At 41.3% G+C, this 25,527-nt stretch overlaps 2 protein-coding genes across 3 annotated transcripts in view; one reads left to right on the top strand and one right to left on the bottom strand.

Moving 5' to 3' along the window:
* LOC136260823 (uncharacterized) overlaps window positions 1-1,734 on the bottom strand; it is a 176,018-nt gene extending 174,284 nt beyond the window's left edge. Inside the window, exon 1 of one of the 2 annotated variants that reach the window (XM_066054701.1) lies at window positions 1,257-1,734. In XM_066054701.1, the coding sequence (XP_065910773.1) occupies window positions 1,257-1,646 (390 nt within the window). In that variant the 5' untranslated portion in view covers window positions 1,647-1,734. The remainder of the gene's footprint in view (window positions 1-1,256) is intronic. The other variant, XM_066054700.1, reaches the window with a different exon arrangement.
* LOC136260824 (ankyrin repeat and sterile alpha motif domain-containing protein 1B-like) overlaps window positions 1,677-25,527 on the top strand; it is a 34,337-nt gene continuing 10,486 nt past the window's right edge. Inside the window, exons 1-13 of the mRNA XM_066054702.1 lie at window positions 1,677-1,838; window positions 1,889-1,972; window positions 2,030-2,186; window positions 2,237-2,311; window positions 2,362-2,586; window positions 2,633-2,810; window positions 6,380-7,689; window positions 7,739-7,805; window positions 17,368-17,518; window positions 17,566-17,746; window positions 17,796-17,891; window positions 23,284-23,343; window positions 23,402-23,599. Coding sequence (XP_065910774.1) covers window positions 1,744-1,838; window positions 1,889-1,972; window positions 2,030-2,186; window positions 2,237-2,311; window positions 2,362-2,586; window positions 2,633-2,810; window positions 6,380-7,689; window positions 7,739-7,805; window positions 17,368-17,518; window positions 17,566-17,746; window positions 17,796-17,891; window positions 23,284-23,343; window positions 23,402-23,599 — 2,877 coding nt within the window. The 5' untranslated portion in view covers window positions 1,677-1,743. The remainder of the gene's footprint in view (window positions 1,839-1,888; window positions 1,973-2,029; window positions 2,187-2,236; window positions 2,312-2,361; window positions 2,587-2,632; window positions 2,811-6,379; window positions 7,690-7,738; window positions 7,806-17,367; window positions 17,519-17,565; window positions 17,747-17,795; window positions 17,892-23,283; window positions 23,344-23,401; window positions 23,600-25,527) is intronic.

Genomic DNA, 25,527 nt, shown 5'->3' with positions numbered 1-25,527 from the left:
GCCTGAACAACCTTCTTGCTTGATAGCATGGGTGTATTTAAGTCAAAAACTATACCTTGATGAATGCCCCAGCTCATGGTGAATAGAATGGTACAAGTCCCAACTCTGTAGCCCATTGCATTCAAGAGTTATGATTGATTAAATGAGCGCCTGTAATTTTTTTTCTATATAAGCACTGTACAAATCAATTGTTTTGCTCTTCTTATCGCTATAACTCCAAAACCACTAGCTGAAACTTTAACAGTCCATTGGTTTTTCCCTCTAGACAACAAAAATGTCATAAAATGAAATTCAAGGAACATGCAAACAAGTCAGACCAGCAGATCACATTTCATCTCTGAGCTCAGCTAAACTTGTACATACTACAGTGGCTTACAAATTATGTTTCATTTTTGTGTAAATAATTTTTTTTTTTTTAAACATAGAGATGTAATAAATGCACCTAGCCCCACTCCCCCCAGTACAGGAAAAGTCGGACTATAAGAAGGGATTTGAAGTTTAAAATGTGCCTGAGGGCTGGAAATTTGAAAGTTTTTACGTAATAGTTAGACTTCAGACCACAGGGGTCTAAGTAATTTAGTAACCCGATGGCCCTGTGTCGTGGCGCCTGAGCGAAGCGAAGGCGCTACTACAGGGCCTGAGGGTTACTAAATTACTTAGACCCCTGTGGTCTGAAGTCTAAGTTATTTAGACCCTTTATGTAGTTGTTGTACCTTAACATTGTTGACAGCTGCTTGTAACAGAGAAATGTAGCGTTCATTAGTAGAAACAAGCCATTACTCCACCCATTACCGTTTAAAATAAATTTTCAGGTGGCGATGCGTTGCCAACGCTACCAGTCCGGGTGCACGTAATAAACATGAAAAGGGTCTAAGTAAACATGAAAAGGGTCTAAGTAACTTAGACACCTCCAAAATCCACCAAATTCACCACCAAAAGGGTCTAATTGTGGCACATGATAAAAACGAAGCCGTTTTGAGACAATGCACAAAGCCATTTCTTGTCTTCTATCTAATCCAGTGTTGTTTGTGTGTGGTGTAATGTTTCATGTTTAGTTTGTTGTTTTTTGTATCACTCCAACAAGGAGGAACAGCATTGTGCCGATTGTTGTGAATACAAAATAATAAATCAAATCCTTCATATTCTGCGTGGGAATTTGACCTAACAATTTATCTCCAAGGGTGGAGAATTTGACTTTCTACCAGGAGTGGGGCTTAACATTGATAGGTGCATAATCAACCCATACAAATACTAACCTCTTTTACGGAACAGGTTTCAAAGACATGACATAGCGACACACTATCCTCCTGTCTAATTGTAACACTGACATAGTTTGATAGCTTTCCAGGCCCGGATACGTGGTGAACGCATTGTTCAATCTGACCGCCAGTAGCCCGCAACAGTGGCACATCAGTTAATTCTCTCAATAACAAATTACTATCCACCACTAAACTGCAAGCTTTGCGGACATTAGTGCTGGCCTGTATCCTTGACAGTGGCTCTTCAGGTCCGCCATTACCCACGTACTGTACTAGAAATTCTTTACGAATAACTCCACACGGTGTAGTAGCTGGCTGAACTTGTCTAGGACTGCTATCACTATCGCTAATAGAATTATTGTTGGCGCGCCTGAGGAACCTCAGCATGTTAGAAGGCTTCGTAAAGCCTAGCAGCTCTACAAGTAAACAAGTATCCGGTTGTGGTATACGGGGTTCAGTAAATTACTCCGAGTCAACGGATGGTATGGGAAAGGAGCAAGAATTGTTTCTAGCAGCGCGGACAGGCAACACAGCCTTGTTAGAAAGGCTGTTCGCCTCACAAAAGAAGGGATTCGCCAGGTGAGTTGTTAATTGGTTGGGTCTCGTGATGCTCCGTCCTTGTGTAATAGCACATTACGCAAAACTCTACGACCCAATATCCAGGATGAGGCGGGATATACACCGCTACATCATGCTACACTTCATGGACATAAGTTAGTTATGTTCGAGGGGTACAGCTGACCCACTCACGTGTGCTGCTCTTTTGTTAGGGATACGGTAGCGTTTCTCCTACAATGTCAAGCGTCTACACAAATAGCGGATAGTTCTGGCAGTTATCCTCTCCACTTGGCCGCATGGAAAGGTGACCTGGAAATTGTGATGTTGTTAGTACAAAGGGGTCCATCCAGAGCGAATGTCAACCAGCAGGTATGGCTTCACTGATGTTATCTGATATGTACACACACATACATACATAGAGTAATAGTGATGATACTGCCTTACACTTGGCTGCACAGTATGGCCATACTGAGACAGTGGAATACCTCCTGCAGGTATGGATGTAGGTCATTGAAGTCACTTGTACATGTGATGATATCCATAGCAACGAGCAAATGCCATGTTGGTGAATATCAGAGGGGAAACACCTCTAGATCTGGCCTCCTTATATGGTCGTATAGACACAGTAAATTTGTTGGTATCACACTGCCCCGAGCTACTATCTGCTAACATGCACAAGTCGTTCAGTCCCCTGCACTTGGCAGCCCGTAATGGTCATGTCATTGTAGCTTTGTCAATAATCAATGCTGGTCAAAATATTAACAGTGTGGTAAGTAGTGGATCATGTGAGCTGTTGACCATACCCTCTTGTGTAGACAAACATGGGATCGGCTCTTCACGAGGCTGCAATGTATGGCAAGATGGACATGGTGAAATTGCTTCTTGATAAGCACATTGACATCAGTGTAAAGGACCAAGATGGGTGTACAGTGTTAGAAATGTTAGGAAAGTTTACATCAGCTCGTTATGAACCAATTAAGGCTCTCATCAGGGGTGAGTTGCTAAGTAGTTGAACAGACCCTGATCAGTTCAACTAAACACCTCAATACCAAGTGTTCTTATGTGAGAATTAGTTGATTCATGTCATGTATCCCAGAGCACTTACAAACCCCTAATAACCAAGAACAATACACATGCACTTGATGTGCTGTGCCAAACTGGTGGTGGGAATTAGTCTAAGTGGAATTTACTATGTCACAGTGGACAGCAGAAGTAGAATTGAAGTGTGAAAAATATTTACCATAAATGGCCACATTTTAACAACCCTATCCTTTGAAACCATAATAAACACCAAATAATAGTATCATATACTGCCACAATTGGACAGTGATCCTAATTGTATTATTTCATAAGCTATAGTGGTATACATTTATTATAAAGTTTCATCCATGGGACTGACACTTTTCTGAAAATATTCATGGTAAATTCATATCACCATAGTATGAATGTTGATGAGTTCACACCACTGTAAAATGGTAATGTCTAATTGCTGAACTGGACTACTGGACAGATTCAATTTAGAAGTGTATGGTTTTCTGTAAGGTTGGTAGGGATGAGCATGACAAGACCCTAGACTTGCTGTATTGTGTGAGTGGGCCTAGTGCATGTAGGCATGAACTACATCCCAACAAATAACAAATTATATTTTATCTGCAACTTGTACTAAAGAAACATTTAATTGTTTAACAAGAGCAGAAAGTTATAACTACAGGCTTTTTTAAGTCATGCAAGTTTGAAAAGGTTGGCTAATGTTGACACTGAGGATTCATAGTGAGTTACACTAGAGTGAATTTAGTGCTAGGTAACTACATATATTTCATGCTATTTCCTCACTTGTCTCGGTATTTACCACTTAATGCTGAAATGCCGTCACCAGTCATCCAAGTGTATAGTAAAACCAATAAATGACAGTACGTGTGTACGTGGATCCTCCAAAACATTTAATAACTCATGGATGATGTAATTACACATGATCTTGAAATTTGGCTCATTTATAGTAGCACTGCTTGACCTGCTAAAAAGACTGTCATTCAAATGCCAGAATCAATATTTACAGTCAGTCAAAATTTCCAATGGGAAAGCCATAAAACTACAGCATCCATTATGACCCTTTCCCCTGAACTTGTAATGGAGCCAAACCATACGTGTCGTTGTTGACACCTTTGCTGTCACCACTAATCATCTGGTTGTAGAGAGATACTCTAGATTTGCACGAAGACACAGTGTAAAATTCTATTAAGGGACTAGATGTTTATCATTACAGCTGTACAAGTAACATAGTAACACTACCTTGTTTATGTACACATTAGCTTAGTACTGACATGTGCATCTGCAAAATAGAGTGATTTGGTAGAGAAGGCACCAAAGAGGCATGTCAATACGATATCACAATAACTTGAAATTTCAATACAAAAAAAAACAAACTAATATCACCAAATACCATAGCTTGGGACATGTCACCAATACCATACCTTGGGACATGTCACCAATACCATAGCTTGGGACATGTCACCAATACCATAGCTTGGGACATGTCACCAATACCATAACTTGGGACATGTCACCAATACCATAACTTGGGACATGTCACCAATACCATAACTTGGGACATGTCACCAATACCATAACTTGGGACATGTCACCAATACCATAACTTGGGACATGTCACCAATACCATAGCTTGGGACATGTCACCAATACCATAGCTTGGGACATGTCACCAATACCATAGCTTGGGACATGTCACCAATACCATAACTTGGGACATGTCACCAATACCATAACTTGGGACATGTCACCAATACCATATCTTGGGACATGTCACCAACACCATAACTTGGGACATGTCACCCATACCATACCTTGGGACATGTCACCAATACCATAACTTGGGACATGTCACCAATACCATAGCTTGGGACATGTCACCAATACCATAACTTGGGACATGTCACCAATACCATAACTTGGGACATGTCACCAGTACCATATCTTGGGACATGTCACCATAGCTTGGGACATGTCACCAATACCATACCTTGGGACATGTCACCCATACCATAGCTTGGGACATGTCACCAATACCATAACTTGGGACATGTCACCAGTACCATATCTTGGGACATGTCACCAATACCATAACTTGGGATATGTCACCAGTACCATATCTTGGGACATGTCACCAATACCATAGCTTGGGACATGTCACCCATACCATAGCTTGGGACATGTCACCAATACCATAACTTGGGACATGTCACCAGTACCATATCTTGGGACATGTCACCAATACCATAGCTTGGGACATGTCACCAATACCATAGCTTGGGACATGTCACCAATACCATAGCTTGGGACATGTCACCAATACCGTAGCTTGGGACATATCACCAATACCGTAGCTTGGGACATGTCACCAATACCATAGTTTGGGACATGTCACCAATACCATAACTTGGGACATGTCACCAATACCATAGCTTGGGACATGTCACCAATACCATAGCGTGGGACATGTCACCAATACCATAGCTTGGGACATGTCACCAATACCATAACTTGGGACATGTCACCAATACCATAACTTGGGACTTGTCATTGATGGTACTAATGTTGTAAATCATGTTGTGAGGAGTACTACTTACTTGTGTGGAAAGTTTTATGAGTCTATGACAAGTGCACAATCTTTGTGTTGTGCCCTATATATACCACTTTAGCGTGGGCGTTCAAAGGCGCCGCTCGGTGTTTAACTCGCATATTGCCCGGGCAATATCATGGGAAAGCGGTTTGCCAATGACTTTGATACCCAGCCAGTTCAAAGAATCGATGCGCTTTGACTCGTTATATTGAGCGACATAGAGCTTTGTATTGTGGGACTCGGTTTTGTAGAGGTTGCTAAGCTTAGTACATAGGCTAAGATAGAGTAGTTGGTTGTTACTAAAGGATAATGAAGGCACAAGATAATTGTTTGAGCGATTGTGGATGCGTATTTCTACCCACCGCGTATCAGCCTTTGAACAGACCATGGAACAGCAAAGCTACTACTGCTACGTTGAAATAGGTTAGTAACTTACAGTTCTAAGTACTTAACTTAATATAATAACTTACTTACTGTCCCAATAGCGAAGTTAGTTGGCTTAACTTAGTACAAAAATGATAACAATATAAACTCCATCCCACAATCGCAAGTTTTCTAACATTGCGTGTTGAAGCATAGTAACGTATTAATGACGTTTTAACGTATGGACAACGTTTTGATGGCTATTAGCCCACGCTATTAAAACCATAATCGATCTTCAGATGCTACTGTATAAAACAAATGGGATGAGTTCTCATTAGTTCTTTCACCTATTAGGTGAGTGCGCCCCAAGTGATATATATCACTTGTACCATGGCTGCTTGGGATTTTGCTGACATATACACCCGCAGCCCTCGGGCCTGCGGCCCTCGTGCTTTGGGTGTATATATCAGCAAAATCCCTCGCAGCCATGGTATAACTATTACATATACATATACTATTTCACATATTGTGCACTCGTCATGTCATACTGTTACACTGTTAGATGCAGAGACAGCCAGCCAGACAGCAGCCAGTCCAGAAGCAGAAACCGTGTTACCCCAGTCACAAAGTGCTTACCAGTTATCCAGTGGTGGTCAAATGGCTCAAGAACGTCGTAATACTGATCAGATAAACTATCAATACCTGATGATGGCTATACCACAAGCCAGTGGAGTCAATAAGAGATCATCACTTGGACAACGCTCCACCAGTGCCATGGCAACAGGCCCTCAGGAACTAGACACATTCTTACATGACTCTTGGTCTGATGACAAGCCAGCTTTATCACGTGGTAATACTCAGGGATCATTGTCTGGTGTTCACATTGATCCTGGTGACCTTGCTATGGACTCTAACTCATTACAAAGAATGGGTAGCCATGACTACCAGAATGTGTCCTTTGATGATGAGGACGAGCCTGACTTGACATCTCCATTCTCAGATCCTATACCACAATCTACAGAATCCATACCACAATCCACAGACCCATTCTTATGTGACTCTTGGACCACTCGTGGTAACACCATAGGAACATCTAACCCATCAAAGGTAGCCATAGCAACAACACCCAACCTGCCAATAGCTAAATCATTGCCAGATTATGAGAATGTTTGGGAGGACCAGCCTGTTGCTCAATCTGCTGCTGCTGCTGCCGCTGCCCCGCTACAAATTGACTTTGGAGATCTTATTGACACCATCGATAAGAAACAACAGCACAGCAGTATACAACAAAGCAATGGTACACAGGACACTAGTAAGCAACACAAAAATAAATCCTCTCAGGGCTCAAGGCTGGATGAAGAAGAAGAAGATAGTCGTGACTACCATAAGGCACTAACTAAGATACACAGTCAACCAATACAACGTAGCAACAGTCTAGTGTTGTCACCGGGCAATAGTAGTAGCTTTGTTGACCCAGTAACCGGTGACCCTGATTACGAGAACTATGCTGAAGATGAAGAAGATTATGCTAATGTGTTTGCCACACCTTCCGGTCAACCAAAAGTGATCAGTAGCTCATATGACAAGCTAGACTTGAAGCGTAGCAACTCGCTTAGTGACCACACCTTCTCATTATCTGAGAGCTCACATGACCCAATGGGTGGTTCACATGAGCTAGTAGAAAACCATGATAATCCATTTACTGGACTAGTAATTACAGCATCAGCTATAAATAATGATAAGAGTTGCCATGGTGACCTCACAAGAAGTATGGCTAGGTCAGTGATTCGCAGGTCTAATGCCAGTTGCCTAGATGATCAGAATCGTAACTCTCTGTGGAGCAGTGACCGAGTGGAACAAGAATTTGATCAGGTAAGCTGTTAACCTGACCCCATTGTTCTAATTAATGCCCATCACACAGATTGATTCAGTGCTAGAAAAGGTTACAGCTGGTTTGGAGCAAGTTGATAACCACAGTGACCAGCAGGGTATGTTAGGCTTGAGACCCAACAATGCCATATACCATGTTTGACCAGTTAGTAGCCATGGCTCGTATAGTTGCCACTCCACAACCTAGAATTAGTCATTAGCCATCACGGCTTGTATCTATACTGGTGTAAGTGTTGTTATGACACGTTTGAAGTGGAAACCGGGCAAAGGAGTTAAAATGAATGATAGCTAAAGAATGATTAAACTAGACCAGTCACTCGTGAATCCATATAAATGCCACAGGCTACTGCTGCCACACAAGCCCATAGTAACTTCCCTCGGATAGGTGCCACAGGGTTTTCCTTATTGAAAGTTATAGTAGCCGCGGCTATTAACTGGTCAAATACGGTATGGTTTATGAATGGCTTTAGTAGAACTGCAAGTGCAGGATCAATATGGGTGGAGAGACAATTGACTTTCCTATAGTTTTGTTCAATTGCCCTAATAGAGTATACAGCTGTTAAAAATACACTAACTGAGCTGTTACTTTGGGTGGAATAATCACCTCTTCACTGATAAGATGCCACACTAAGGGTCCTTGTATCAAGAGGTCTACAGTAGCTCAGTTATCCAAACATGTTCATAGATAAAAGTGAAGCCCACTTATTTAGCCTTAAAGGACAGTATACCAGCCATACAAGTGCAAATTTTACATCATGCAAATATGACATAATTCATAAATGGCTAGTGGTTGCATGCTATTTAGAATTGTATGAAGAAGGTGATGTGAACATATCAACGGTGTTTGACCAGTTTTATCTTTCAGAACAGCTATGTTTACAGCTTTTATTCAATTTAAAAAATATATATATAATCCCACAATCGAACCCACCAATCGACTTTTGATAAGGACTACAAGGGTGGGTAGGTCGGACTGTTGATATGTTCAACTTCACCTTTTTCATACAATTCTAAACAGCATGCAACCACTTTGTGGTCTGAGCCATTTATGAATTATATTTCAGAAGGCTCAGTCTCTCATATCAATGGTGTTGTTTGTAGCTGAATTGGACAGAACTGTTCTACCATATGACAGATTGTCAGATGGTTTATTGTAGAATTTCTGAAATACCGACTCAGAACTCCAGTTAACTGCCTTAAGAATGTCATGCCAACATTTGCAGCTGCAGAGGAAGATGCGCCTCTGGTGGAGTGTGCTGAAAATATCGCAGTGTCTATCCCAGCTGCACCCAACACAGCTTTAAGCCAACAAGCCACTGAACTGGAAGTCACAGCTTTGTATGGGTTGATGAAGGAGATTAACAACCTGGTCTCATCACCACGGATGGGTTTGGTTCTATCCTCATATGCTTTAAGAGTTGCTACTGGGCACAATGTAGCATTTCCAGGTAAAGAAGGAAAAAAGAAATGAGCTATCTGTGAGCCTTGCCTGGATTGCTTAGCTAACACATTTGGATAGAAACACACACCATCTGGTTTGTGTACTCTTCTTGTCAAGTCTAAGTCTGCTGATCGTGAAGGGCGTGTCAGAGCCAGCAACATTGCTAATTTCCATGATAACATCTTTAAGAGCAGGGATTGATTTTCTCCCAAGCATTCCAGATAATTCAGCACAGTCTGGACATTCCATGTTCTGGTGGTATATCTGGGTAGAGAAGGCCTATCATGGAAATAGTTGGATATCAGTGGGTGTTGTCCCATCTTATGACTATCAACTTTCTCATGCACTGACAAGATTGCAGAGCTATAGGAGTTAATTGAACTGTATTGGTACCCTTCTGCATATAGTCGTACCAGAAAATTGGCAACATTGGTTACAGGTCCAGAAAACGGATCAAAACTCCGTTTAACATACCAGCTATGCCATTTTCCAAACAGCGAGTCGTATTACTTGTTTGTTTTGGCCCTCCATGACTTGAGAGAAGTGCTGTAGCTTCTTCTGAAAGGTTCTGACTTCAGAACTTGTGCCTGAGATGTGCCATACGGCTAACTAAGGAAGAAGAGGCATGGGATCTTTGCTGGTAGGCTTCCTAGGTTTCGGTATGATTAGCCAAGGATGGTCTATCAGCATGTTCAAAAGTGAGCATGTTCAGAAGTGTTGGAAACCATGGTTGTGCCTGAGTTACTAGCCCTACTTGAACCTGTTGGGATTGTACTTGTGCAAGAACCCGGTTCCATGGAGGATTGGCATAGCACTTCATGACTGGGGAAAAGCATGTGTTGCCAGTGCATAAGGATCTGGCTGCCAGCTGAAGTAGAGTGGGAACTGGGTGGACAGTTTGGATGCGAGCAGGTCCATGTCTAAGGGACCATACAGGTTGTTGATTTTCTGGAATATCACAGGGTTCAGCTTCCAGTCTGTCCTGTCTAGCATTTCCCAGGACTCTATATTAGTTATTGTATTCAGTACACCTGGCAAGTGCATTGCTGCAATGTGGATATTCCTCTCCAGCAACCACATCCACGGATCCCTTGTGAGCATCACCAATTCCCTGGAGGCAGGTTGTTGATGTAGGCTACCGCTGTTGTGTTGTCGATTCTCAATAAAATGGATATAGCAGTCTTGGACTTTGCAAAGGTTTTGGTTGCCGGAGTTCCTGCAAGTAGTTCTAGGCAATTGATATGCATCAAGCGTTCCTGTTGGGACAATTGTCCCCCTGTTCTCTGTTTGGAGCAGCAAGCACCCCATCCCTCCAGGGATGCATCAGAATCAATCACTAGGTCTATGTCCTTTCGTATGAGGGTTTTGCCATTCCACCTGCACATATTGTTGTTCCACCATTCCAGCTCCTCTAGACACTCTTGTGTTAGAGGGACTTGTGCTTCGTAACATTGGGAGCTCTGCTCCGGTGTGTTCGTTAGTGCCATTAGCAGGTGGTGGTAAAGCAGGGGCCCTTGAGGAAGGACACAATTTGTCGCATTCATCTTTCCCAGTAGTTGTGAGAGCATGCGGGCTGAAACAGTTTTTTGCCTTGCTAACTTGCGAGCTTCCGCTCGGATTTGTTTGATTTTGATTGAAGGGAGCCTGATCTCCATAGCTATTCAGTCTACAGACAGACCTAGGAATTCTATTAGCTGAGCTTTTTTTTTCCCGGGCTAGATGGAATGCCCTTGCTACCACCCCCAGCACTGGCTATCAAGTGCTGGACAGCTGGACAACACCAACGACAGTAAAATAAACTACACGAGGGCATCAGCATTGAGCCTGCCTTCGGAATAGGCCATATCAACGCAAGCAGGTATGGGATGATGTACAGAAGATCGATGTCCCCTCAGGCACATGATAGCAGACCTTAACAGTGATATGCAAAGCCTACATCTCAACCAAAACAAGCATTTACTATAGTTCATATCCCATTTGTCTGCCAACATGGAAGTTAACTTCTTGTAAACTGTGGTAGCAGATGGCCCCATGCCACCACTAGCTGAAAACACCAAAGGAGAAAAACATGCCCGTTCAACCTCTCTCACTCTCTCATCATAAGCACGCCTCTTTCTTGCTCATTGGTAACATAACACTGGGACAAAGGAGACCACGAATAGGAGCTTGCAAATGGGTTAAACACCCTAATGTCAAAAAATGCATGCTGCCTGTTCAGGCCCCAAAAGCCCCAGGCTACCACATCAAGTCTCGCACCATCCTCCCTATTAGCAGTGGCATACCGAAGAGGCTCGCTATCCAGGGGCTGGAGAGCGGGCTCAATGCCAACATCAGTGCACACCTCACTAAGTAGTTCCGCTGTTAGATTACATAGTTCATTGTGGTGAATTGATGGAAAACCACCACAAGGACAGCCAAAGGCATGTTGTACAGTGAAGGATTTGCCACACGCACACAAGTCTGAGGCAGGTTAGTAACCAGAGCCTGAAATTATGGTCAGACATCTGCCATTTTCTGACCATTTTTGGCTAATGTCTGAGCACTTTTAGAATTTTTTGTACAGTACTATTGAGTATGTCTGACCAAATAGCAGGATTTGTCAGATCATTTCCAAAACATAATTTCAGGCCCTGCGGTTAGGAACCTGCCAACCAAAACGTAGACAAAGAGCATCCCTAAACTAACCCTTGGGCATGGAAAATCCATGTGCAGCAATGGGGAGGGTAGTCAACCAGCCTGATGAGCCACACTCAGAAGCAGCCTCAAAGGCATGTCGCAGAGAAGGTGAAACACGATCAGGAAATGATTTAGCCAAGGTGCACAAGACAGCAGGGCTTGAGGACCTTGCCTCACGCTTACACTGGAACATCTGATGGTAAATATCAAGAGAACAAGACAAACATTGTTTCATCAGCTGGTCAACAAGAGGGAGACACTTGGCCAGACATAGGAGCAGTGGAAACCCGAGTTGGAAGATGAGATTGTATTGAGCGGCACTCCAGTAGTAAACTGTCCAGGTCACCCTCAAGCCAACACCTCAAACATCTTTCCAACTCTCTAGCATCCTCCTTAGACCGTGACTTAAAGTGTGGTTTTTGTAACAACAGAATCGGCATCAACATTGCAGCCTTAAAAGCAATTCCTTCTAATGCAGAACAATCAGAATAAGATTGAAATAGTCTAGAAAGTTCCTGTACTAATCGGCAACCTGCCTTGCCCACAGGAACACTGAATAAATTGTGTCTCCAATGGATGGCCTCATTGTAGGCCAAATTTATCATAGTTGAAAAGTCAGACCCTGACACATCATTCCATAAAAATGAGGTAAGGAAGGGTAAGTGGGTAGGTCCCCATATGGTGGGGGTTGACCAGAGCATTTAAAACATAAAATCGTTAGCATCAGATAAAATTTCAATTCCCAAGGCAGCAGTCACAATGACCAGTACTCACAACTATCACAAAAAAATCATTCTCCGACCTCTATCTGGTTGTAAACAGTAACACCACAGGCGATGGGGATCATTGTTGTCATCCATGATGGAGTTTCATGGGTCGATCTGGCTAGTTTATTCCAAATAATGCACGTGTCGGGTGTCCCTGAAAGAACAAACAGGAAAAAGAAGTAAGCAAACGACCTTGGAACAACCTTGAACCGGCGCCTTTCATAGCGAAAGTCAAAAAACAGGCTGTCCACTCAGACACCAAATCCGAGACACCATAATGTCTGTGATCACGTGCTAATTCTCGAGCTGAGTTCAGTACGAATTTCTTGGTGTTCACAATGAATCCCAAACATTCTACAAGGTACCGCATTCCGGTCACATTATCTAGGATTGAGTCCGCCAGAATTAAGATGTTGTTGATGTAGGCTATTAGTCGTACACCCTTCTCTCGGAGGATGGCTAGTGCTGGTTTCAGGGGTTTTGTAACCACCCATGGGGCTGAGAATAGGCCAAAAGGAAGACAATTGAATTGGTAGGTCATCTCTTTGAAATTGAACCTGAGGAATTTTTTGTGGCTTAAGTGAATGGGAATTGAGAAAAAGTCATCCTTTAGATCTATTTTGGCTAACCAGTCCCTCTGTCTCAGAATGTCTTTCAATGTATGAATTCATTCCATTTTGAAGTGTTCCTTGTTTAAAGCTTTGAGATTGATTACTGGGCATTACCCTCCATCTTTCTTGGGAACAAGAAAGAGGTTTGAGTAAAACCCTGGTTGTTTTACAGGCACTATCTCCCGTATTGCCCTCTACGTAGTAGTTCAGTGACTTCCTCCGAAATCAGACAAGTCTGTTCCACAAAATGCTGAAGACAATGCGGTGTTACAGGTTGATGTGGACTTGAGGAGAAGTCTATCAGACAACCCTGGATTGTATTTAGGACCCAACGGACCTGGGTTACCTTGAACCAGTTTTGCTAGTAATGAATTCCTGCTTTGGGGGGGGGGGGGGGGGGGGGGTTATACCCAGACATGCTAGGTGATTTTGCAATGTACTTTTGAAATCTATTGTCAAAAAGTTTTGAACAATTGTGTGTATTATGTTCATTTGTCCCACTGGGGTCTCTGCCCTTGTGTGGGGCATCTGAATCCTCGACCTCCTCCCCTCTTTGACTTCTGGGCGTACTAGTAACCCCCCCTGCTGTTGGGGGGGAGGGGACATTTCGAGAAAACTGGTTTGCTACTGTCTTTGTGGCCAGGGAGGTGGGATCTCATGGCTCTAACTTGGTCCACCAATTCACCAATTCCTTGGACTTCTGGGCAAAGGCTGCTCCAAGTAGAGAGGGAGCAGCATCAGAAAAGTTAGTATCCTCTTCTGTTAAGGGGAGGAGAGCCTTGTTCATTTGGGAAATGATCTTGGTCCTCCTCAAATGGTTAATTTTTGGCATTTGCATTGCCCACCAATTCAATGGCTGCCTTTGCAGCATTAACAGCCTGTTGATGGGTCACATTGTCACCTTTGGCGTCAGCCTCAACAATGGCAGTGAGGGGTGCCATGGAATCTAGGACAACGCTTTGAATCAGGCCTAGCTCTCTATCCAACGCCTTTACATTTTGGGAACCTCCGGCATCAAGAACTGCTGTCTTGTGGCTGAAACTTTAGGGAGGGCATATGCATTTCTGGTTTTCAGACGGTCAGTGGTCTCTGGTCTTTTGGAGCACAAGAAGGCTGCTGTCTCCTCTGATACTTCCACCAGTCTGGTAGGTGGGGCAGTCTTGGAAGCACGAGTTTCACTCTCTAATTCATTAAAGACTAGCTGTTGTTCATAGTCAGGATCGTCTGACAGATCTGCCCAGTCTCTGGTCTTGCTCACAGAACTAGGTGTTCTGCTCCGAGAAAGCGATATAGAATGTCTTGTTCTGCACCAGGAATGTGAATGACCCTTGCTTCATGATCGCGAGTAACTCCTGCTCCAGGATTGCGATTTGTCGTCGTGCCTATGGCCTGCTCTACTCCAAGAGCGTGAAGGTGGATCACTTCCCCTACTCCAAGAGGGCGGCGATGCTCTACTCCGAGAGTGTGTCTTACTTGGGGAGCATGATAAACCACTTTCTCTACTCCGAGAGCATGGTGGCCTTCTACTCCAAGAGGGAGATCTGCTCCGGGAATGGGAGACAGGAGAATATGCTCTACTCCGAGAGCAGGATCTTCACCCTCTCCGAAGGCTGTTAGATCTAGTTCTGCGTTGAGAACGGTGACGTCTCTCACAGCTCCTGGAGCGATGAGACAATTTCCTCTTCTTCGATTTCCACTGTTTAAGCGAGCATGCATCGTCCTGCAGTGGTTGTAACTGTTCAGTCTGCTTCTGAAGTGTCGCGTTTGGCATCAATCATTGCTGAAGTAGACCACGTCGTTCTTGAGCTGTCACACGTGTTCAAGCTAAGAAAAAGGTCAATTGGTGGGCTCGATTGTGGGATTATATATTTTTAAAATTGAACGAGAGCTGTAAACATAGCTGTTCTGAAAGAGAAAAACTGGTCAAACACCATTGATATGAGAGACTGAGCCTTCTGAAATATAATAACTTATGTTTTATTGCATCATGCCACAAAATTGAAAATTTGTTGTGATTTTTGTTCTAAAAGGACAATTGTAAACAATTTGATGGTAATAGTACAAATTTGTGGCTCATAGTACATGCATGGCTTGATGTACTGCCTCTTTAAGCTCATCACAAGCAGTGAAAACAATGTCCAGTAAACTGGATGTTATACATACATGTACCTCTCCAACTCCATATCACAAGGACTGCTAAATCAAAAGCTCTAATAAGACCATTTTACGTAGAGTAAAAAAAAATCTGTTTCATTTATCCCATCTCCTCCGATAAACCCAGAACTTCACTTATACCTTGACAGTGTATAATAAATGTGACTGGATTTTGGGAAAACAATTCAAATCGCACATTAGAAGTTTCAAGATAAATAGTTTTAAAGAATTCAAGTCAGCATAACTCGCCAAAGATAGCAAGCACGCATATGAAATTTACACAAAAGATACTCACCTTTTAGACCACTTCCAGTAATTGTAGCTGCTTGTAGAGTTTCCCACCAAATAAGATAGAAAATCTGAGCAGTTGGACAAGCAAAATAGTATCGCGAGTACTCACAAGGGTGGCGGGGTGGGAAAGAGATAGACTTCAAAATGGAGGTAGACCATGATTGGAGTCCAGACACGAGATTATAGGGCTGTGCTGGCTTCTTAGTTACTGATATGCAGTGTTGGTGGGTAACGATTCTAATATTACATAATATTATTACTACAAGTAAGGAAGTTATTAATCTCGTTAGTAATCCACTGAGTAACGCCTAGCCACAACGAAGTAACGAAGCCTACTGAATGAAGCTTACTCACCAGCTTCTTACTTATAACCAAAATTTGCACATTGTCCAACAACACAATCATGTCACGTGATAAGGTGTTAGTTTCACACATGACAGCTTAAGGCTATGGACACAAAGTAATATAATATGTAATATTATAGTTACTTTATTATATGGGTAATATGTAACTGTAACTAAATAGTTCAGTTGCAAGTAATATGTAATGAGTTACTTTAAAAAGTAATTGTCCCAACACTGCTGATAAGTAGCAAATCAATAGAAAAATGTCTGGCCAACATTATCAGGCCATCCACCAGTAAACCACTGATTCTTGCCAACCCACCACACCCATAAAATAAAGATCTAGGTGGACTAATAGCGATAGAGTATGGAGACCATGCAGACTCTAGCTATATTATATTTACTCTAACAGTAAACAAGATGACCTCACCCCTTATTGGTCTAGCTAGCTGCACACCCCTAGTCCTTGGCTGACTTGCAATACTCTAATACAACAGTCACTTTAATACAACAGTCATATATGATATTCTAATAGAACAGTCACAGGTTACACTGTAGCTAGCTAGCTAGCTGCATGTGCTACAACAAAAACCTATTACTTTAAAACATTGTTAATTTTAAAATGAAGTAGGGATCTATGCAATAAAAAGTAGTGAAACAAGAGATGAATGATGATATTACAGTATAGCTCGGTGGTAAAATCCCTACTTTGGCACATTAGCTATAACAATAATTTTGTTCAATGCCAAAGTAGGGACTTCCCACCGAGCTATGCTGTAATACCATCATTCATCTCTTGTTTCACTACTTTTATTACATAGATCCCTACTTCTTTTTTAAATTAACAATTTTTGTTTTTTTTAATACTAGTATATATTACGTGTTCCATTAATGGCCAACGAAGACAGCAATAATGCGAGGCAGGTAGGTGTCTTGTTATATGTTAAAATTCACACAACTTGTTTCTTGTCAATCTTTACTTCTAAGAGAGACTTTGTGAGGTAAACCCCAGTAAATTTGTGTAAGGGTTGCATGTTCACTAATTGGCTTCTAGCCATGAAATTTTCTGTCTCAAAATTTGCTGCTCGATCAAATTACATTGTAAATGTATAAAAAATCTCAAACAATCACCCCTCTAATTTTCAGTGGTAGTGATATTTCCCCCTCTGCTATGCAGTATGTGTAATAGAGCTCAGGTCATTCACTGTATAGAGCACACTAATAGATCAGTCTTTTTGTCATATGGATAGTGAGATCTAAGAATACCTTAGGTGTTGTGGTATGTTGTATTTGAGTTAAATACTCTTCCTCACTTGTACTGTGAAACTTACTGTGTTATCATGGTAACAATTATCATTTTTGCTACCTTTTAATAGCAACCAATGTGTACAGCTGGTTAGGTCAGCTGGGTATGGGAGGATATGCCAGTCTGCTACAGAATAATGGATATGATACTCTGCGCTATTGTGGCTTACTTGATGATGAAACATTACATGACATGGGCATTACGGCACAAGAAGATTGCAGGTAATTCATGATTTCACATTGTTTAATATTATCTACACACCCTTTAGTACTATTGTGGCTGCAGCTCGGCTGTTGCCAAGCACTCCTAACCACGCCCACTTGACAACACTGTCTGATTGGCTGAATGCTCTCAATCTATCATATCTTGAAGCAAAGTTCATCATTAATGGATATGGCAATTTGAGAAGAGTAGCACAGCTTCAACCATGGGATATTGATCTTCTTCATGTAAGCAGTATCATTTGTTGCTATTGCAGCCATTAATTGTGTCGTTTAGTCGTTAGGTGTTGAGTTGTTAGGGCACAGAAAACGACTCACACTAGGGGTATCTCAGTTACAAGCCGCCCACCCTGAATGGTATAGTGGTCGCCAAGTATGTTCCTGTCTTGTGATAGTATATTTAGTGTGTGTTGTGTGTGTTTCCTTGAGCAAGATTCTTTACTCACCTTGCTTCCAATCTATATATATATTGGGGACCTGGTGTCAACTGGGGAAGCAACCCACCCAGCTGTAACATTAATGGGTACCTGTAACTAGGGAAGCAAATACCAACTGTCCATAGTGGGTGAAGGTCCAGGTGGGCTTAGGGTGCCCACTCCTTCACCTGTAGAACATGGTACAGCTTCCTGCATGTTACTAATCCTGCCACCTGAGTAGCACACAGGTGTCCCAGTGTTGGTTCACTGGGTAGGTGTGACCGTACTAGCACAGTAACTGTTACTTTTTTTGCTTTGTGTGCGTGCGTGTGTCAATACCAATCAATATTAGAGGTGCACCAATATTAGCAGATGTTTCACAAAGTACTAAGTTGTTGAAGAGACACTGTTACTTTCAGGTCAAATGCTGCAATTATTGTGTGTTGGTTGAATGATAGGAATTTCAGTTTCACAAATGTGTAGATTGACGTTTTAGTAGACTTTAGATCGAATACTTGAGTATTTGTATGTAGCAGTATTTATTACACATTTTAAGTATTGTATGCTTGTGCGTGCATATTATTAAGCACTTTGCCATGTCCTGGTGGTCAGTAGCAAGCCACCAACCACTGGATTTATCATAAAGTATGGTGGTCTGTATGGTAGGTATCCCGCAAAGTGATGCACACACACACCCTAAATGTTGCTCATAAATAAAATATCTTGCACAATAAAAAGCGCCCTTTGAGTCTTAATTAATGTTACTAATTGTTACAAAAGTTTCTGTAATCGCACCTTTACTCCAACAGTATGGTGTGATTCTATTTGAACCAAATTGCCTACTGCTGTTGCCGTAGTGATAGATGCCCGTAGTATAGCAACAATGCAGTAGTTTAGCAACAGTCGCTAGGTAACCGTTGCTATGGTAAAGGTCATTTTGTGCAATAGCAATGGTTGCTAAGTGTGATTAGGCTTTTGCCGTGGTTAATTTTCAAAAGTAATGGTTGCTAGTGCGGAAAGTGGTCACTATATAGGCGATCACACATTTCCGTGCAATTATGGAATTATTGTACTCATAACAGCCAAAAATTGCACTTTTTAACTGTTACTCATACGATTATTCCCTAATTACACTTAAATGTGTATTACCTATACAAATTACTTCAAATACTTTTTACCGACAAAAAAGTAACTACTTGATCATTATGGCCTGCTGTGCATGACTTGTTAACACTGTGCTTTAAGCTTATAAAATCTGAAGCAATACCTTCCCTTTGAAGTGTTGACTAGTACATAACAAGTGGAATCTTTGTTACTGCGACAAGTAGTGACACCAGAACCAACTGCAAATGACATCAAAGAAGAAGTCTCTTATTGCCAGCTTGTTTGTGTGTATCAATACTATATGGTTTAGAGCATATGCAATGCATTGATTTGGCAAGTCTTAATTGATAGCTGTACACTGAGTGGTATTGATAGCTGTACACTGAGTGGTATTGATAGCTGTACACTGGCGTTCATACCGTAAGCTAGAACCTCTTTAATGGATCCTTTGTGTAAAGGACATTGTACATTTAGCCTCCTTATATAAAGGACAGTTTCTGAGATCCCTACAGAGAGACATCTACCAATATAATTCTACCTCTAAAAGGAAAAACTTTCTTATACAGTGGAACCTCGATTATCCGAACACCGATTAACCGAACTCTCTATTATCCAAACGAGTCATTGCAGCTGTAACAAAATATTTGATTACCCAATCTGGTTGCATGTGATTACAAGTCAGCAAAAATGGCAACGAATAATGAAGTGCGCAAGCTGCGTAAGCGAAAGCGAACTGTTTTGTCTGTAGAAGACAAGTTGAAAATTTGTAAGAAACTGAAGGCAGGGACAACTCCAACATTACTGGCAAGAGAATACAACCTTGGAAAATCTACTATAACTGACACGGACATAAACTGAAAGAATACGCCTTGAAGCTGGATAGTACAGATGGATCGAATAGCCGGAAGACCTTGAAAGAATCAAGCAACAAGATGTTGGATGAAGCGCTATATATATGGTTTGCCCAAAAGCAATCACAAGGTGTACCTATTTCGGGGCCAATTTTAACCAGTAAGGCTTTAGATCTGAACCAAAGATTGAACCCAAGTGATCAGGCGTTTAAAGCTAGCTCTGGGTGGCTGAGAAAATTTAAGTCTCGTCATGGCATCCGTCAGCTTTCTATTCAAGGGGAAAAAATAAGTGCTGATACAGATTGTGTTAGTGATTTCAAGAAAACTCTTTCTGAGTTCATTGAGAAGGAGCAACTAACGTTAAATCAGGTTTATAATTGTGATGAAACTGGTTTATATTGGAAAGCTCTTCCAAGTAAGACACTAGCATCACAGAAGGAAAAAACTGCACCTGGCTATAAAGTACACAAAGAGAGGGTTACAATTCTAGCGTGTGCTAATGCTACAGGTGATCACAAATTGAAACCTACAATGATTGGAAAAGCAAAGAAGCCATGTGCATTGAAAGATCTAAATCCAAGAGCTTTACCATTAAAGTATATGGGCCAAACTAATGCATGGATGGATTGTGACCGGTTTCAAGAATGGTTTGATAAAGAATTTGTCCCTGAAGTTAAAAAATATTTAAAGGAAAGAAACCTTCCTATAAGAACACTACTTCTTATGGACGATGCACCTTGCCACCCCTGCCCAGATGTATTGGAATCACCTTCCAACCGTGGAATTAAATGCCTATTCTTACCTCCGAATACTACCTCTCTTATTCAGCCTATGGACCAAGGAGTCCTTGAGTGTATGAAAAGAAGATACAGAAAGAGTTGCTTAAAAAGCTACTTCTGGCTGATGCAGGCATGATTGACCCGGAAAACACGATCATAGATTTTTGGAAGAGAATCAACATTAAGGATGCTATCTTTATGGTAGCAGCAGCATGGAATGATATCCCTGGAACTACAATACAGGCAAGCTGGAGGAAGCTTTGTAAATCCAATGATGAAACATCTACAGCACTCCATGATGCAGACTGCCAAGGAAGCTCTACCAATCCCTTCCACTGATCAACCAGAGCCAATAGACTTACCACCAGTGGAGGATTTTCTTCACTCACTGAGCAGGATACATGGCTGCAATGAGTGTGATATAACAGATGTACAGGAATGGATAGAGATGGACAGTGGTGATCAAGGCTATGAGTTATTGAATGATGAGCAAATTATATCTGTTATTCAAACAAGTGAAAATGACAATAATGATGAAACAGCATATATACTAGCATCAACATTCCTTCCCATGGTCAGGCTCATAACATGTTGACTCAATGCCTTCCTTGGATTGAAAGACAACCAGAAGTTTTAGCATCTCACATTTGTGCTATAAATAACTTGATAGAACTGGCAGCTACAAAGAGAAAAACTAACATGAAACAAATCAAAATAACATCATTTTTAAGTACATCATGATTTATACTGCATAACAATTGAGTTTACTCTACAGTGTTCAATCTTACGTACTTTCGATTATCCGAACACCCTTCTCCCCCAATTAGTTCGGATAATCAAGGTTCCACTGTATAAGGAATTTTAAGTTCAATTAGGGATCATGTGGGGAAAAGTATGGACAGTCATTAGGGATTAAATGTTCACTAGTATATCTGCAAGTCCTTGTTTCCCAACTTTTTTTTCCACGATCCCTATTTGAACTTAAAATTCCTAATTTTTCCTTATACTCATTTGTTTACTTTTTTGTAACATTATTATGACTGGTGGGCCCGCGCATACTTCATCAAAAGAAAGGATGGCATCAGAGTTCATCTGAATGCACACCCCAGTTGTCAATTACTGACTATGGCCATTGCGCTTCACTTTCAGCTACGTTCAGTCCATTACACAACATCACAAATAAAGAACAGTATCAGAAACGCCTCTGCAGTCAATCCAGTCACCACAGAAATTTCCATTTACAAGTAATAAGCTATACATCACACTACCACGAATAGACATCTTGGGTAGTCAGCAAGAGAAATGGGACACAAAGGAGGACAAAGGTAAGTCCGTGATGTGTGCATTGTATGTACTGTTGTATGCCAAAAGGCACCTCTCGGGACAAAACAGTGAAAAAAATCAAGCCCAGCCATTATTGAGTTACGCTTTAGGGCTGGGAGATCATTTAGATAAAAGATAATCTAGATACCTAAATCAACTATTGTAAATTAGATAATGATTTTCATTATCGAGATCATAGTAAATCTCCGTAATCTAGTGTATATCAACCACAGTCAGATGAAAAACTTTTGGAAAGGTATCTAAAATTTCTGTCTTGACAAGGACTGTATGTCAACAAATATGTAAAACTGTGCTTACAATATTACATTATTATAAAGATAATATCAATTATCGAGATAAAATGGTTGTCACTTATTGAGATATAGGTTTTAGTATTATCGCACAGCCCTAACCTATTATGCTTGTCTGAAGGCATCAGGCAGGCAGTTAGTCAGGAAATTCCTTCTTTTTAAAAAATTCGTATCTGTTGGAAGCATTTAGTGGCACTTTAGGGCTTGATTATACCTAACCAACACTGCCAAGACGCCAAGATGGTATTGTGAAGCTGGTTTAGGGAGATTGTTTTGTTGTTTTTTTTTTAGCCAGAAAGACCCAAACCTCCATGATCCCTAATATACAGCACTACCCTGTACGATAACAGTAAAATTTCCCCTAATCAATTGGTCCACTATATAAAGGTTCTGCAGTATACATTTATACTAACATGTGTATTGTGCCTGCCAAGTAGGAATCATACCTATACCCATACATATTTAATTTCATCTACTGTTTTTAAGTTGAAAGATGTTGTGAACCTGTATCAAAAAAAAAAAAAAAAACAGTTTTGTCTATGCCAAGTCTAGCCCATCAACCTGGTAAACCATAAATTACCCCTGCTGACAAGTGTTAACATTACAATATGTACTTGTAATAGCTGTTATTGTAAGGCAGGATGTTGATGGTAACTTTGGTACCACCCTAAGGCTTCCAACCTTTATGTCTGCTACAGACTATTATGGAATCTATGCAACACAGGAAGTCACTGGAAATGTGAGCTTGTTACATAGTTCACCACATCAAAATAGTTGCATCACGTTTTTAGGTTTTCACTCGGAGGTCTTGTGTTGCAAAGATCACACAAACTTCTGTAATTTACAATGAGACAATAACTGGTCAATATCAATAACTGGTTTTAGTAAACTCAGCAGGTTCACAACACTAGTATGCACACACTATTGATTACATCTAATAGACACAATGTATTGTATCAATTCCACCGTCAATCACTACAGCCTGTCGCTGTGACTGATGTTACTAGAAACAGTGATGGGTTTACTGTGTTCAGTGATCCGGTAAGTCACTATGACAGTACTATGTGGCCTTGTCATGTCACTATGGTAACATACACAGAAGGAGAGTAGACCATTTATACAACAATCTTCACAAGTGGCCATTAGACCACCAAGAGTGGCACAACAAAGGAGAATTATATCTGAACCAACAAATGACCAGATTTATGACACACTGGATAAACCTGTTTATGAGAGAGACTCATGGCTACACAGCGTGGATGACCTGCTCAAGAGAAGTGTACACTATCATGTCAAGGTGAGGGGGGGGGGGGTCCTACACTATCATTTCAAGATGAGGGAGATGGGTCCTACACTATTGTGTCAAGGTGAGGGAGATGGGTCCTACACTATCGTGTCAAGGTGAGGGAGATGGGTCCTACACTATCATGTCAAGGTGAGGGAGCGAGTCCTACACTATCATGTCAAGGTGACGGGGATGGGTCCTACACTATCATGTCAAGGTGACGGGGACGGGTCCTACACTATCATGTCAAGGTGAGGGAGTGAGTCCTACACTATCATGTCAAGGTGAGGGAGATGGGTCCTACGCTATCATGTCAAGGTGAGGGGGTGGGTCCTACACAATTATGTCAAGGTGAGGGGGATGGGTCCTTCACTATCATGTCAAGGTGAGGGGGTGGGTCCTACACAATCATGTCAAGGTGAGGGGGATGGGTCCTACACTATCATGTCAAGGTGGCAGGGATGGGTCCCACACTATCATGCCCACCGTTGGGGGTCTACAATTATTAAGTTTTGATATTTTTGTAGGAAATTGACATGTTGAGGGGAGAGTATTTTTGGAAAAAGGAGTTCAATTAGGGATCATAGAAAAAAAGGTTGGGAAACAAGGGAGGTTGCCTACACCTGCAAATATACTAGTGGACCACTGCAGTCTATACCCATGATTGAATTAGGGATCAAATGTCCACTAGTATATTTGCACAGATAAGTGTGGTCATGAGTCATAGTCCTATGACGTACTACTATGTGTGATTACACATGGTGACTGAAATTAGTATCATTATTGTGAAGTGCTTTGTCACATTCACAAGAAGTATACATAATGTGACATTTGTTTCTTGGTTATAAAAGCCACACAAAGTGTTGAGCAGCTGAAAGAAGGGCTCTGGGAACTGTAATTTATCAATATCAATTTACGCATTAAAATATTTTATATCAATACTGAGATTTCAGGGTTGGATGGGTTGAACTTTTCTTTAAGTCACAAGATGTTTGATGATGCATGACCAATCTCCTGATATCTGTAGGTGTAGGCCACCTCCCTTGTTTCCCTACTTTTTTGTCTATGATCTTTAATCAAACTTAAAATTCCTACTTTTCCTTATACTTGTTCGTTTACTTTTTTGTAACATTGTTAACTGACGCATATCACATCAAAAGAAAGAATGGCACCAGTTTTTTTTGTTTTTGTTTTTTTGTCTGAATGCGTGCCCCAAATATCAATTACTGACTGGAAAGACTTCACTTTAAGCTATGTTCAGCCCATTACACAGCACTACAAACGAAGAACAATAGGAGAAGCTCCTCAGCTATCAATCCAGTCACCATGAAAAATACAGGTAGTTCACAATTACTACTCAAAAGTGCAATGCTTCACTTTCAGTTATGTTACACAACACTACAAACTAAGGAACATTTAGAGAAGCACCTCTGCAATCAATCCAGCCACCATGAACAATGCAGTGATTTGTGCACCCCAACTATGAATTATTAGCTCAAAAGTGTAGTGTTTCTCTTTCAGCTATGTTCAGCCCGTTACGCAACGTTACAACAGAATAGTAGGAGAAGCACCTCTACAATCGATCCAGTTACCACGGAAAATACGTACAATTCCCATTTACAAATGTAGGGAAGCCATCTCACCTGTGAATTGACACCTTTGGGTTGTCAGCAAAGAGAAGTGGAGGACAAAAGTAAGTTCATGATGTGTGCATTGTACATACCGCGATGCTAAAAGACACCTGTCGGGCTGAAGCAACGTCAAACAGTGAAAGAATTAGGCCCATAGCCGTTATCGAGTTACGCTTGTCTGAAGGCATTAATTAGTCTGTCAGTCAGTCAGTCAGCAAAAAAATTTGCTGAATAAAAATGTTTTAAAATTCCGTAGCAACATATCTGAAGCATATTTGACCGTGCTGGAGACACTTAACCAATACTGCC

The sequence above is a fragment of the Dysidea avara genome, chromosome 7 (assembly GCF_963678975.1).
Source record: "Dysidea avara chromosome 7, odDysAvar1.4, whole genome shotgun sequence".
NCBI lineage: Eukaryota > Metazoa > Porifera > Demospongiae > Dictyoceratida > Dysideidae > Dysidea > Dysidea avara.
This window is presented reverse-complemented; position numbering and strand designations above follow the sequence as displayed.